This window comes from Oreochromis niloticus, linkage group LG19 (assembly GCF_001858045.2).
Source record: "Oreochromis niloticus isolate F11D_XX linkage group LG19, O_niloticus_UMD_NMBU, whole genome shotgun sequence".
In the NCBI taxonomy this organism is placed as follows: Eukaryota; Metazoa; Chordata; class Actinopteri; order Cichliformes; family Cichlidae; genus Oreochromis; species Oreochromis niloticus.
Genome location: NC_031983.2, coordinates 9,102,652 through 9,116,379, shown reverse-complemented (window position 1 = coordinate 9,116,379; position 13,728 = coordinate 9,102,652). Strand labels below are relative to the sequence as shown.

Here is a 13,728-nt window from a genome sequence, read left to right as displayed (position 1 = left end):
CAGTCTGCCAAACGCCTGGGCGGATTAAATTACTGGCTGGCCCGAGACACTTCGCCAATCTATCAGTGGTTTATATTTCACAACGCAGAACTACTTAAAGCTCAAGCTTAAGAAAAGAGTGGGAGTGGATTAAAATAGCAGTTCTCCCTTTTTTTTGTCACAGGTCAGATTCTGGCTGCTGTGAAGAGAAAATATTAACAACAGATTTATATGTGAGACTTTTTTGTTTCTGTTCTTCTTAAATCAATGTCAGCTTATTTCGCAAGAACGTAATTTCTGTTAAGTCTTACTAAGCCTTTTACTTTCACCTGCAGAGATAAGATTTCTAACATTGTTCCCACAGTTTTTACACACTATGGGCAATTGTACGGTGCCCTGAGAGGTCAAATGCACTGCAAAAACACGGCAACATGCCACGTTCACTTTTTTCTATGGTTTTAAGTGCTTTCTAACTAACAGTCACACACCACTGGATGCACTGGAGAGCAACTTGAGGTTTGCATCTTGCCCACGGATATGTGGCATGCAGACTGGGGGAGCCCGAGATTGAACCACCAACCCTCCGATCAGCAGATGACCTGCTTTAAATCCTGAGCTACAGACACCCCCCCCAGAAATAGATTGAAAATATAAAAAGAAAACTGCTGCAAAAACACAAGGTACGCTGAATAAAACACAATGTTAAAAGAAAATCACGCATAGAACAAAACAAGTTTCTTTGGGGAGACAATAATGTGACGGAACAGCTGCAGAAAATGTGCGAAGGATCGCACTGAGGCGCTCATAAAAGAAGCGGAGGGTTCGTCGGTGTTAGGAGTAAGAAAGACATGCAAAGCAATATATGTTATAATCGCATGATTCGTATAAAACTAGATATACCTGCTATTAGCTGTTTACTGTTAGCTTATCACTTCTGTTGCTGGTCCGTCACATTATTGTCTCCCCTAAAACACTTTTTTTCCAATTTCCTTTGTGTTGTGTGCGTTTTGTCTGCTGATATCTTCTTACGCTGCAGAACGTTTGACCTCACAGACCACCGTACATTCGCCTTTGAAACAAGCGGATGTAAAGCCGACGATGCTGCGGGTAACCTGCAAACATGAACGTGACTCGAGTAGACACCTTCAATAAAATTTTATTGAAAAAAAGTACCAATAAGCAACAAGAAATCCAGAAGAAAAAAAAAGGATTTGTAGAGCAAAGCTCCGCATGTACAGCATATTGCACTACATAACAAATTGTCTTTACTTCCATTATTATATCAACAACCAAAAAAAGAAAAAAAATGTATATAAACATAAAAATGAGTGCACAGTAGAGTCTCGAAAACACACAGTCAATGTTACAAAAATGCTACATTTTCGCTGGGTCTCATTTCTTGGTATACAGAGAGTGTGTGATAATCAAGACTTCATTGAAACTGAGCAGTTAAAGGCATATTCCAGGGTTTTTTCTTTCTTTCTTTTTTTTGTCTTGTTTTTAAATTTTTTTTAGAAATACATTTACACTTTATCAGTTCTGTAAAAAGAAAGGACAGTTTCATGGTTACGAGCTCAAGAGCAAAATCAACCGCAACCATGAATTCATTTGGTTTTGTGTATACAGGACAGTAAGATGTGCAAGGAATGTCGCAAGCTCGTTTGTCTTTAAAAAAAACAACTAAAAACCCAAAATGCTCTTGATCTCATTGACTTCAAAAAGGATCCTACTGGTATTAAAAGTCATTTTACAAGCGTGAAGTGTCCTTATAAAAGCAGACCCCTTTTCTTAAGAAAATACAATTTTAAAAAAAGAACGTTAAGAAAAACCACGAAGAAGAAATGTTATTACTTATAAAAATTCAAAACTTTCCTCAAAGGAAAAAAAACAACTTCAAATTTATATAAAGTGGACTACAAAATTCAAGACACTGACGGTTTCAATAAAATACGCATGTCTCTTTCTCGCTCTCTCTTGGGATTCTCTGCGCTCACGTATGCCGTTTGAGGCTCGGGAACCTCATTCTAACAAAATTATACAGGGCACCATGGTGGCTTGTTTCCCTTTCCAATAAATCAAACTGGGCCATCGCACCCGAGCCTACTTGCTCGCTGCACCGAATATGCCTGACACGTGGCGAGATCAACTCAGGAGAACAAATCAGAGTATATACTATACATCAACACTCAACAGATAAGAAACCTAAGGGATTTACAGATACAAAGTACTTTCCAGTGCATACTGATTACAACACAATGATTAGGATTAAAGAATTGAACACATACGAGTAAACTGACGCCCCGTGACTTGAGAAGGAAAGCAACCTTTTTGTGTCTAATGTCATGTCTGTTGTTACTTGTTATGAGGGAGAGGTCGTGTGGGAAGATGTCATTTTTGGATGGTGGAAATTTGAGTATCAAACACTCATCTGTAGTCTGTAGTTTTCTTCTTTGTGAAGAGCAGCACCTGTACTTAACACGAATTCATGTTTGCTCGGTTTAGATGATTGGCTTAGCAGTGACGCTTGCCGCCACTTAAAAAATAATCGTAACTACATGAATACAGTAGTTGTTCTTCCAAAGGTGAAGAAGGCGTAACGATCGCCAGCCTGCTCTCCACAGAGCCAAACAGCCGAAGCGTACACAAGTCCGGGAGACCAAAATAGAAAAAAGGAAAACAATGAAGTAATTGCACACACAGGTGTATACAGTAGAAATGGGCAAATACACTGAAATAAATAAAAGAAGAAGAAAGTAAAATAAATTACAAAGAAAGTGAACCGATGAACAACAACCATGTAATGAAGGAGCAGCACAAAGAGGAAGTCAAGAGCTGATGGTGAGACGGGGAGCTACACGGACTGGCTCAGCGTTCACGATCCGCAGGAAACTACAACCACAACCACATTCAGTGCACCTCGCACCACCTATGACTACTACGCTCAGTAGCTCCGTCCCCACCACAGCCAGCAAGTCAGCCTCAAACTCCTCAGTCGAACGGTACCTTTAAGAAGCGTGTGCTGAGAAAGTTGGCCGAGATCTAGGTTAAAATGGAGATGGGAGAATCGACAACACCTCGAGGGGGTTTCGTCACGTATTAATCGGCGAGAACAGCTCTTCTTCTAACCATGTAACAGATTCTCAAGGTTACCAGTAGCCCACAAAAGTCTGTCCCTGAGACATCTTGAGAAAAAACCCAAAAAAGAACCCAAAAACAAGAACTAAAAAAAAAAAAAAGAACCTAATCATCATGCAGTGATAAACTTGACACATTGTAAGGAGCAAGTAATTACAGACCCCTGATATGTACTGCTCCTTGGGTCCAAAAGTTGGCCTGGGTTCAGCAATGAAAGAAGATTAAAACAAAACAACAAACAGCATCTTTGACAGTGTCTTTAAACATATTCATATTTCAACAATAATTACAGTCTTTTTCACTTTTTCTTTTCTGTTTTTGTCCGTTTCAGAGACTGCCCGTCTGCTGAGTCAGTGGTGATTATATGTGCTCAAACATCCCAAATCTGGATCTCAGCACCAATGACAATATATAATACCCCATAAAAGGTGGCCTGAGAGATTTAATTTTACGCACTGGGTTCGGCATATAGTTTTGATGTTCTGCAGATACAGCGGGGCCGTGAAAAAAACAACAAAAAAAATCAAAACCTTTTTAACCGAGCCAACGTGTCTCTGTCCAACTCTTCAGTGTGGTCTGAAAAACTGCGCGAGCGATCTTTCGAGAAGCGTCATCCAACCCGGATTCCAGACTGCGTTCAGTCAGGCCTCAACACTGTTTACTCATCTCAACACAGTGTGAATGGATAAATGTGAAATGCGGTGGTAAGGAAACAGGTGGTAAATGAAAAAAAACAAATAAACAAACCAAAAAAAACAAACAAAAAACCTTCATACGAGACAGAGGTTAGCTTGTCAACATTCGGATCTTTTGAAGGGTGGTATAGTGCAAAAACAGTGGATCCACAGCTCCACTTCAAGGGCATGGAGGTCTGAAAACAATCAAATGAAAAAGAACACATTGAAAAAAAACACAAAAGGGAATATCAGAGTAATATACTGGGAACGAGGGTCAAGTTAAATGAATAAAACAGCTGGTTTAGGTGTTACAATATCTGCAACAACGTGATTGACTCGTGTTCTAATATAGTGCAAGACCTTTAATAGTTGTTTGCATGCGTGCAAAAGTCGGCACGTTGACGTGAAAACACCTCTGTGTATTGCGCTACATGCCAGATGTCATTTGCCCACCGATATGTTGCAGGAAAAAGGCTAAAATGACAAGTAAACCCAGTAAAAACACAGGTTAAGTGAAAGGATTTTAAGAATAACAACACAAGATGTCCAAGTGCACACGCCTTGTTTTCCTATTTCACTTTCTTTTTGATGTCTGGCAAGTTTGCATGCAGTCACCTGGCTTGTTTGACCAGACGGTGACGTTAAGAAGTGCAGACTCCACCCAGAGAGTCAGCAGACCCAAACATCTGACATGTAGCGCGTGACTCTCTTTGCATATTAAAAGATATTCAGATGACATATCACCGTGCGCTCACTTTCATACGCACAGAAACTACTGTTCCCAGTATTTTTGAACAATACCAAGAATTCGTGTTCAAAGAAAACCAAGGGGGGAGAAAAGACAAACTGAAAGTAAAAAAAAAAATAAAGAAAACATAAATGTTCCACTGAGGTGAGGTGCAAAATGCTTTTGTTCTGAGAAGTCGCCTCTTTGGAAGTTAGTAAAAATCGACTTGACTGGTCACCTGGGAAACTTCCTCTGCGTTTCCTTTCACTTCCTAACCATCTTCTCTTGCCTGTCAAAATTGCTCAATACTCATTCTGGCAGAAGACACTGAATAAGGCATTCCCAGGTTCTGTGAGAGGTCATTAAAGTGAACAAGAACAATGTACTGTACAAAACCACTACACCACAGGTATGCCAAAAAAAAAAAAGAAAGAACATTGCCCATTAGTGGAATCTCAGAGCAACATGGCATCTTCTTTGAAGGAAAAAAAACAACAAAAAAACCCCCAAAACACAACCTGGTATAAAAGTTGGTTGTCTCCGTCCCGCGGTGACCTCAATTGTTTTCTCCCCCAAACAGACCCGTGTTAGATTAGACAGTGCCAGTAAGAGTCCAGTTCCTCACAGAGATGAATGGAATACGGGGGACGAGGTCGCCTCACCTCCGTCCTCCACCCCCTCCTCCGGCTATGAACCCCCTGTCAAACAGAAGGCTGAGAAGGGCCGCGGCCAGGCGCCACCACATTGGCCCCTGGTTCCTTTGGTTTCGGTGATACTGAAACAAAAACAAGACGAAACACACAACAGTTAGAAACTCAAAACACAACACCAGACACAGCCATTATTTAGGGTTCGCGTCGTGTTTATGTTGTCGGCGACTGACGCTGATTCACAGCGAGCATAAAACGTAACGAGACGCCGATATTTTCACAGCACTCCGCTCCGCTTCCCAGCGATACTTAGCAGAGAGGATTCCCTTTGTGTGCAGGATCCCTTACGCGAGCCGGGCTTTCCCTACAGACATTCCTAGCCATAAACACATTTATCGCACGGTCACACTTTTTTTTATTCTAATCTTCCTGGCACAGACGAGCAGCCAGCAGCTCAGGAGGAGACTCTCTCAGGTTTGCGAGCCAATTGGATTGTGTGCGATTAGGAGGATAATGCTATCTCTGCCATTGAGTAGCTGAGATAAGATAATTGCACCAAATGGGATTAGAGGGCTCTTGATAAGAGGCAGGGAGTCTGTGGAAAAACACGCGTGTCTGCACGAGAGGGCTACAGTAGTTGAAGATCTCATCCCCCGGACGAAAGGCAGACTCCGCTACACCTGATAGTGCCGAGGCTATTTTCAGACCAAGAGGGCCGTAAACTGAAAACAACTTTGGGGGGGGGGGGTTAAAATTACTTTTTCAAAACAATGCATGAAAGTGTACTACGTTGTCTTGATAACATTATATTACTGTTTACAAAAGCCAAAATATCCTAAGGCAGCGATTAGATACGCCATATTTACACGAATAGTGTCCAAACCTTGACCTAGTTAACAGTCAAGAACTGCCACTGCGATAAGCCTCCGGGTTTCCATACCGTTATCACACTGTGGTGAACATTGCAGGGTGTTGCATAAGCTTTAGCAGTTTCCACGCAGTAGGTTTGTATTCTACTTGCTTTCACCTGAAAATAGAGGTAAAAGCGCTACGGCAAACACAACCAGGAAGTTGTTTCATTATGACATGTCTAAGTTTTGCCCTGGAGATATTTTGATAAGGATATAATAATAGTGTAATGTCTACTTTGAATAAACAAAGGTGGTATTTATTATAAAGCACAAAATGTTGCATCGCTGGAAGCCGCCATGCCTGAACACTTGTAGTTTAATAAGTTACACGAGGCCGGCTCTGCCATGAAAGAGAAGGGGGGTGGGGGGTGACTGCATGTATGCAATTATATCAATATTTTATGTCAATATTTAACGAGAGAGGATTTTTCTGTCAGAGCGTAAAAGCTGCAGGAGTCAAAATGAGTCAAGTTTCATGAGAAGTGAATTCGTCTTTACAGTCCAAACCAGAATGCCCCCTGTGACCGTTCACCCTCCACTCTATCAAGCTAGACACAAAGAAAGCGAGAGAGTAAAAAACAGCAAGAGTGACAAAAGGAGGTGTGTGCAGGCCTGCTGCAAGTTAGTCATGAGTCACGACACCAACTGTCAAAATGAGGCTCTAAATTTAGCCAGCGATAGAGAAGCAGAGTGGAGCCAGATTCCCTATGTCGTCACGCTGACACCGGCCTGATGTGCTTTATCAGTGCAAGCTGTCTGTCAAGCCAGCTGCTCGCAAGCTCTGCCTTATCACTTGAGCAAACAGGCCAGCCTCTGCAGCGAGAAGCCCCGCATCAGTCATATCGCTGACCGGAGAAGGGCCGAGTATCATGCGAACATAGCGGTTGCACAAGTTAATAGGCAGCAGCACAAACAGACGTTCCCGTCAACACAAATAATCAGAGAACAATGAAAGAAAAGTAAATACCATTTGTCACTGCTCCCAGCACCACTTTCCTCCCTCCCCTTCCACAAGTGCTGAAAGGAGAGAGTGCCATGCCCTCACTGGAACAGTGACGAGATAAAGCAACAACCGCTGCACGTAAGCGTGCAGGCGCGCACACACGGAGGAGATATTCAACCCTGCTTTCAACACCTCCTATCGAAAGCACCAGGAGTCGTCTCCCTTAAAAAAAACATGGGGATGAAACCTAACTCTGCTCCTTGCCCTGCGCAGGCTGAATCAGTCTTCCTGCCATTGTGAATGCCATTATTGCCGTGTCTCAAATGGCAGGCCCGGCTAATGTCAGCCGTCCCTCTGGGGACCTTAGAGTCCCCTCCAGCACTTTCTGACTGAGGAGCAATTTATCTGTCAGCATCCGCCAGCACTCCCTCCGCCACCTAATCCCTCCTTTCGCCAGGGGCCACGGGCTCCCATGGAGAGAGCACCGGCAGCCACGTTGCACCAAAATCCATCAAAAATGATGGCAGTCAAAGGCATTTAGATTGCTCTGGGACAAGTGTCTGCGCTGAATAACTCGCCTACTGACAGGAGCAACAGGAATGAGACCTGGCAAACAGTACCGCTATTATCCAGCGAGAGTTTTTTTTTTTTTGTGCTAACTGCCAGACCGTGCGATACTGAGAAGTGAGAGACGGCAAAAGAGCAGAAAGCAGAAAAACAAGTATGGGTGTATTCATGCATGAGCATGTACACATGCACGCACAATACAATAACTTGCACAACCAGAACTAGAAATAGTAATTACAGAGGCTTCAGTTGAATCACGCATCCAAAACCACTTAAGTGTTTGAGTTGTAAAAACATCCCTCAATAACAGCAAACCACAAAGACACTTAGCACAGTAGCAGAAGCAGAGCTATGTTCAGAGAACAAAAGAAAATGAAAAACATTATTTCCTTTATCAGATATCCACTAGACATATGTGTCTTCAGGACATGACTTTACAGGACGGTTGTCACTCTGACTGTCCTCTCTGCTGTTTACTCAACCAGCAAAGTGAGCACAAACCACTTCCTCATCTCTTGACCCAGGCCTGCCTCCGATGTGCGTCAGTAGATCCTGGTCGCACACACATAGCAACCCTCCTGTCTGACCGTCTGTGTGTGTGTGTCTGCCCGTGTCACAATACATGAGTCATGCTGTGTTGCTGCGGAGGTATAAATAACATCTGTTTGATAAAGTGCATGAGAAAAATCAGAAGCGGTCTCATAGGTTAGAGTCTAAATTTAAAAAGAAAAAAAGACTATATATATATATACATATTTTTATGTGCACAGGACATCCCATTTCCCCACAGTGAGTTTTTAAGACAGCTTAGGACAGTTGTTACTTGATCATGTGAGGTTCAATTTCCATTCTCCATCCCCCCCAGTCTACATCCTTAAACCACCATTATTATGGATCTCACCTCCGCAGTCTACCTATGACTGAGAAAACTACTTTTTTTGGGTGTGCGTGTGCGTATGTGTCTCCTGTGGCTGCGCCTCGCAAAAGGAAGGGGCTGCCTTGAGACTCCCTGGAACCACAGCTGTTCCCCTCTGGGCTCACGTGGGGAGCTTCGGGTTACAACATGTTTACCTACTTCTACCACTTCTGCTTTTTTTCCTGGATGTATCAGCATGCGTGCATGTGTGCGTGTATAAATGTGTGAAATAAATATGTGTGTAAAGACTGTTAACCACCTGCGCAACAAAAGTACTTGCACTTTGCAGGAAATCTCCCTGGAGAGGGGTGGGGATGGGGGGGTGGGGGTCTGTGCAAAGATAGAGAAATAAAAGCATGTCACATTTTTTTACAGCACACCCAAACAGCAGCGGTATGCCGATACAGTGGACACTGTCGCCGTGACCACAGTGTGTTGTTTGAGTGCAGGCATCCTCCACACCAACAGCCTTCAGAGCACATTAAGGAAACAGGGGAAAAGAGAGAGAGAAATAAACAGGAAGAGGAGGCAGGGGAAGGGGGTGGGGTGGGGTGGGAGTGTGTGTGTGTGTGTGTGGGGGGGGGGGGGTGAAGTGGGGGAAGGGCTGTCCTTGTTCTGAAATGTCTTTGGCTTGAGGGAAAAGAGGGGCAGAGGGGGTGGGGGTTAGATACTGGGGTAAAGTTCTGCATGCGTATGGCCTCTCCAAAACAAATATAAAGCGAGCAACATAATAGAGAAGAAACTTTTGACCCACAATTAATCTCTGTCAGATCAAAATGAGATCCAAATATTGATTTTAAAAAAAGCAACCAAAAAAAGGTTTGCGGATGATGTGGCTAATGTGTGGACTTAACTTTTCCCTGCTCCGACTTTATAAACACTTAACCTGAGGTGCTTACTCGCACACGGACACAAGTTTCCTCTCTAGTTTGATGGCAGCAAATTTAACTTTATGGTGTCTTTTGTTTCTTATATTGTTGACAGAACGTTGGCGTATCTTCCTGGCTTTACTGCTCTAATTTTACCGGCTCAGATAGCACACATAGAGATTATCTGACAAAAACAACAAAAAAACCCAAACAATAAAGGTGTATTTGCCTGTTATCAGGCACAGGGAGCAATCTGCAACTTAGTCAAATTTGAAAACTGTCAAAAGAATCGGGTTGCCCTCCACACTTAATGTGAGCCACTAAAAGCATGCTTGTTTCACTACCATCCGGCGCCACCGTTTGTCTCCCAGTATTGCACAATCAGCCGAACGCATCCATCCTCCTCACCAGTTGCAGGCGTTCCCAGTGAAACTGGTCTCCTATGAGCTGGAGTTTCTGTCCGATGCAGGCCTCCACGCTGCGAGCCGCAGGTCGCTGCCGGGGCAGGCGCTCCATGCTGTTTTGCTGCTCCGCGATTTCTTGTCGCCTCGCTCTGTGATCCCCGACGAGTTCGAAGCGTGCCGGGAAGTGCAATCGAAAACCTGCGTTACCTGTCGAGTGTCAGGACTCATGCTTATTATTTTGTAAACAACACGTGCTCAGCAAAATAATCTCAATACAGCAATGACGCCGGGCGTGCCATTCTTATACACACAGGTAAGGAGATCCATCAGTCTCCTTAAGTACTGCAGAACGTGCCTCTCAGCAAACAGGTTGCTCAGCTATATAACCACAGTTTACCCAGCTGTGGTGTTTCCTTTGTCTTTTTTAAATGACCTTTAATAGTTTCACAAAATAAACCCACATGACTAGTAGTTATAGAGCTCCTCTGGAATGATTGCTTGTTTATGGCACCAGAGTAATTGGTGTCACTGATAATCAACTCTCCAAAGAGTTGCTGCACAGGTGAGCACTTCTGTCATATCCTTTCAGTCACAATGCCAGTCTGGCGCCTTTTGAATAGCAAAGCAGCTGGGTACACTGCATACAGACCATAAAAGTGAATGTGATGACGACTATCAGGCGCCAGGGGTGAGATCAGCGCAGTAACGCTGTTAACCATCCCTCACGGTGAGTCTCGCACTGTGCTCTCGTGCGTCGGTTTTATAACACCGGTTATCACGCACAAGGCAGTGTTCCCTTTTCCTCCCCTCTTTTGAAATATGGTATGTTGTCAGCCTCACCGTAGAAGAGTGGTCTGGGCTCCTCTGCGACTCCACAGGGCAGCATGCCGTTGTTTGGTACCAGGGCAGGACCGGGTGTCTGTGTGCCTCGATGTTCACACTTTATCTCCCTGAATGTGGTGCGCCAACAGTTGGCTTTTGGCTCAAACACATCGTCCTCCTCATCGTCCATACGGGGTGCGCTTTGAGACGAGCAGCCTTAAAAGTAACGTGACAGGAAAAGAACAAAGAAAAGGTTAAAGCCGAACACGTGTAGTTCGTCTTCCAGCGGGCACGCCGTCCTGAGTTCCCTTCGCTAATGAATCCAACCTTGGAGAAATCCGCACTAAGAGCTGATGAGATGATCTCAGACACATTCATTATTCGTTCCTTCCTCCAAAGCATTCATTATCATTATAGACAACCTGTCTGGCCTATAATGAGTGCCCTCAAATCAATAAAACCACAGTGGATAAGTTGGGGAAGAGAAAATGAGCAAACGGTCTGCCTTAATTTGTGGCAAAGATCTCAGTGCTTATTTAGACAAATGGCTCTGCTCAACTCAGTGATGAAACCACACAATTCACTGTGGTTAGGCAAGTCAGTTGAGCCACAGATACATTTAAAGGACTTTGCTGCCTAGATTAAATAAGAGGTAGATTATCTTTTGTCTCTGCTAAGCACATGGGTGGGGGTTTCAATAACAGTCCCATAATTACTAACTTCGCTAATAGTTGGTATTTTAACAGTATCGCTGCACCGTATGTATATAAATATGAAAGTTGTATAGATATTAGAGCAGATATTTGATGACAATAATAAAATGCCTCATTATGATTCATCATACCCATCTCACCGCAGTGTGGCAAGAATCTCAAGGAGCACTTGGCAAACTCTCCAGAGTCAATACTAGACTGCGCTCAGCCCTGAATAATACAGTGGGTCAAACAGTCATCAAAATATGGGTGAAATTCAAGTTGGCCTCACTGGCAAAACTCAAAGTCACCACTGCAGTTGTATTATGGGGTTAGACTACTACCACACTTCCAAATTAGGATCCACAGCAAAAGGGTAATGACAGTCTTTGAGGATAATCCTAAGCCACTCTCCCTTCCCTGGTCTGTCAGCCTGCCAAGCTCCCCGAGAAAGGAGTTTTCATTTCTTCACCCAGCATAAGCAGATTGGCCTGGCTCTAGCATGCTCAGACCTCACGATATACTGTGTGCGTTCACAATAAACCCTGTGTGTAAAGCCACTTAATGCTTTGTTTTGACAAACACACAGAAAGAACATGGGCATGTGCGTGTGAGAGAGAGAGAGAGAGAGAGAGAGAGAGAGAGAGAGCGAAAACCTTAGGTTCAACTTCCAGAGACACAGGCTTGCTGTCTGTACTGCTCTACTGACCAGGCAGTGAGCTGCATGTTTGTGTCAGACAGTAGCTCCCCCTGCTGCAGACAAATTAACAAAGGGGAAGGAGGGAGAGATGTGGCGGTGGAGGTGGTGGCGAAGGAGCTCTGTTATTGACACAGTTTCAATCCAACGGCTTGAAGAGCCTTCCACCACGCCGCATCGGCTTTATGTAACATTACTCACACCGAGAAATGAAGCCTTCTCACGCTCACAGCTCGGCCACTCACCACACATTTATAGAAATAAAGCAGAGCGAGTTTTAAACCGAAATTTGACCGAAAAAGACATGCAAAAACACAGCTGTAGTGGCTTGAAATAAAGGCAAGAGTGGGCATATGTGTAATACGCTGATTCATTTCATTATAGGAAGGAAACAGTCGTTACTGCGTTTAAACAGAGCACCCGGGGACGCACTCGGCGCCCCGCGGTCTGAAGTCCATTCACCCAGCCGGGCTGAGCGAACCGGGAAAGCCGGTGTAATTCAAATCTGCGCTGGGTGAATGACAGGCAGTACATTTAACCGCGTTTATGAGCAGACAAGCCCGGTGGTTAGGTGCAGTAATGTAGGGCGAATGAATGCAGACGCGAATGGAAGGCAGCGGCACGTTGCGCTGTCGGTTCTTATTTTTAAGGACGCGCATGTTACCTGATGTAATCAGCTCGCTCCGGTGGACAGAGTGCGCCCTGGACGAGGACATTTAACAGCGTTTAAAAGTGATGATGTTTCCCGTGAACTTACCACACAGATCGGCTTCGTTGTAACGACTGTCCTATAACCGGAAAACAAAAAGAAAACAAAAGAAAAAAAGCCTAAGAGTTCAGAATCCTGCTGAGTCAAACGACTTTAGTCCTTATCGCCTCCACGACTACTTCCATTCTGCGAGGAAAAGCGCTAGCACCCTATTTCTTTGCAGGCATGTCAGCTGACTCCACCACCGGGGCGTGGCGCGAAAAATTAGTAAACAAACCCTCTTTAAAGAGGCTTGCTTTCCCTCCGGCACACTTGCACTGCTCCCAAGCGAAGATAGAGCATATCTCTTTAAGAGCCGGCTACATATGGGTGCTGCAACCAATAGCCGACTTTGTTGTTATCCCGCCTTCTCAGTCGTGTAATCAGACACGTGGAAGGGGAAATTCCCCAGAGCACGAGACCGCTTTCTCGCTACTACTGTTGATCATCTGGCTACTCTGGTCAGATAGGGCTGTCATCTTGCGGTTTTTTTCAGCCGTTCTTTGCCCTGACAGCTATATATTAATATATTTATCTGACATTTGAGAATTTGCTGAAATAATTCAGCCCACAATTAAAGTTGATTACAACTCGAAGCATATTTCACAGTATGCTGTATCCCGTGTTTTTCACTATGGTAAGTACTGTGCAAATGTCTTTCATTTGTTTATATTTTGCAAGGAAAATGAGAAATAGGTAGAGTGATCTACTGAAACGCAAACACATGTGTGGAAGCACAGCTTATTAGGATTATAGAACAGAGGTTCTATAATCCTAATAAGCTTGACAGTCAATATTTGGTGTAACCATCTTTTTTCTTCACCGCAGCCTGAACTCTCTTAGGTAATCTTTATGTAATCTTTATGTAAAGTAGGCTACAGGAATAGTTCTCCAGGCTTCTTGAAGAACATTCGGAGCTCTTCTTTGGATGCTGTCTGCCTGTTGTTCTGTTCTCTGTCAAGATGATGCCACACTGGTTCACTGATGTTGA

The 13,728-nt window shown here is 44.0% G+C and overlaps 1 protein-coding gene across 2 annotated transcripts; it reads right to left on the bottom strand.

Moving 5' to 3' along the window:
* Positions 1 to 1,119: 1,119 nt before the first annotated feature.
* On the bottom strand, positions 1,120 to 13,021 carry bmf1 (BCL2 modifying factor 1). Of its 2 annotated transcripts, XR_266363.4 has the most exons (5): positions 12,747 to 13,021; positions 10,619 to 10,816; positions 9,783 to 9,985; positions 5,037 to 5,293; positions 1,120 to 3,985 (listed from the first exon to the last, which is right to left on the bottom strand). XR_266363.4 is itself a non-coding variant. In XM_005453303.4 (4 exons), exons 2-4 carry the CDS (start codon positions 10,788 to 10,790, stop codon positions 5,177 to 5,179), a joined length of 492 nt encoding a protein of 163 aa, XP_005453360.1. In that variant the 5' UTR covers positions 10,791 to 10,816; positions 12,747 to 13,021; the 3' UTR covers positions 1,120 to 5,176. The 2 variants fall into 2 exon arrangements, 1 of the variants encoding a protein (XP_005453360.1); XM_005453303.4 differs by having other exon boundaries at positions 1,120 to 5,293.
* Positions 13,022 to 13,728: the final 707 nt, after the last annotated feature.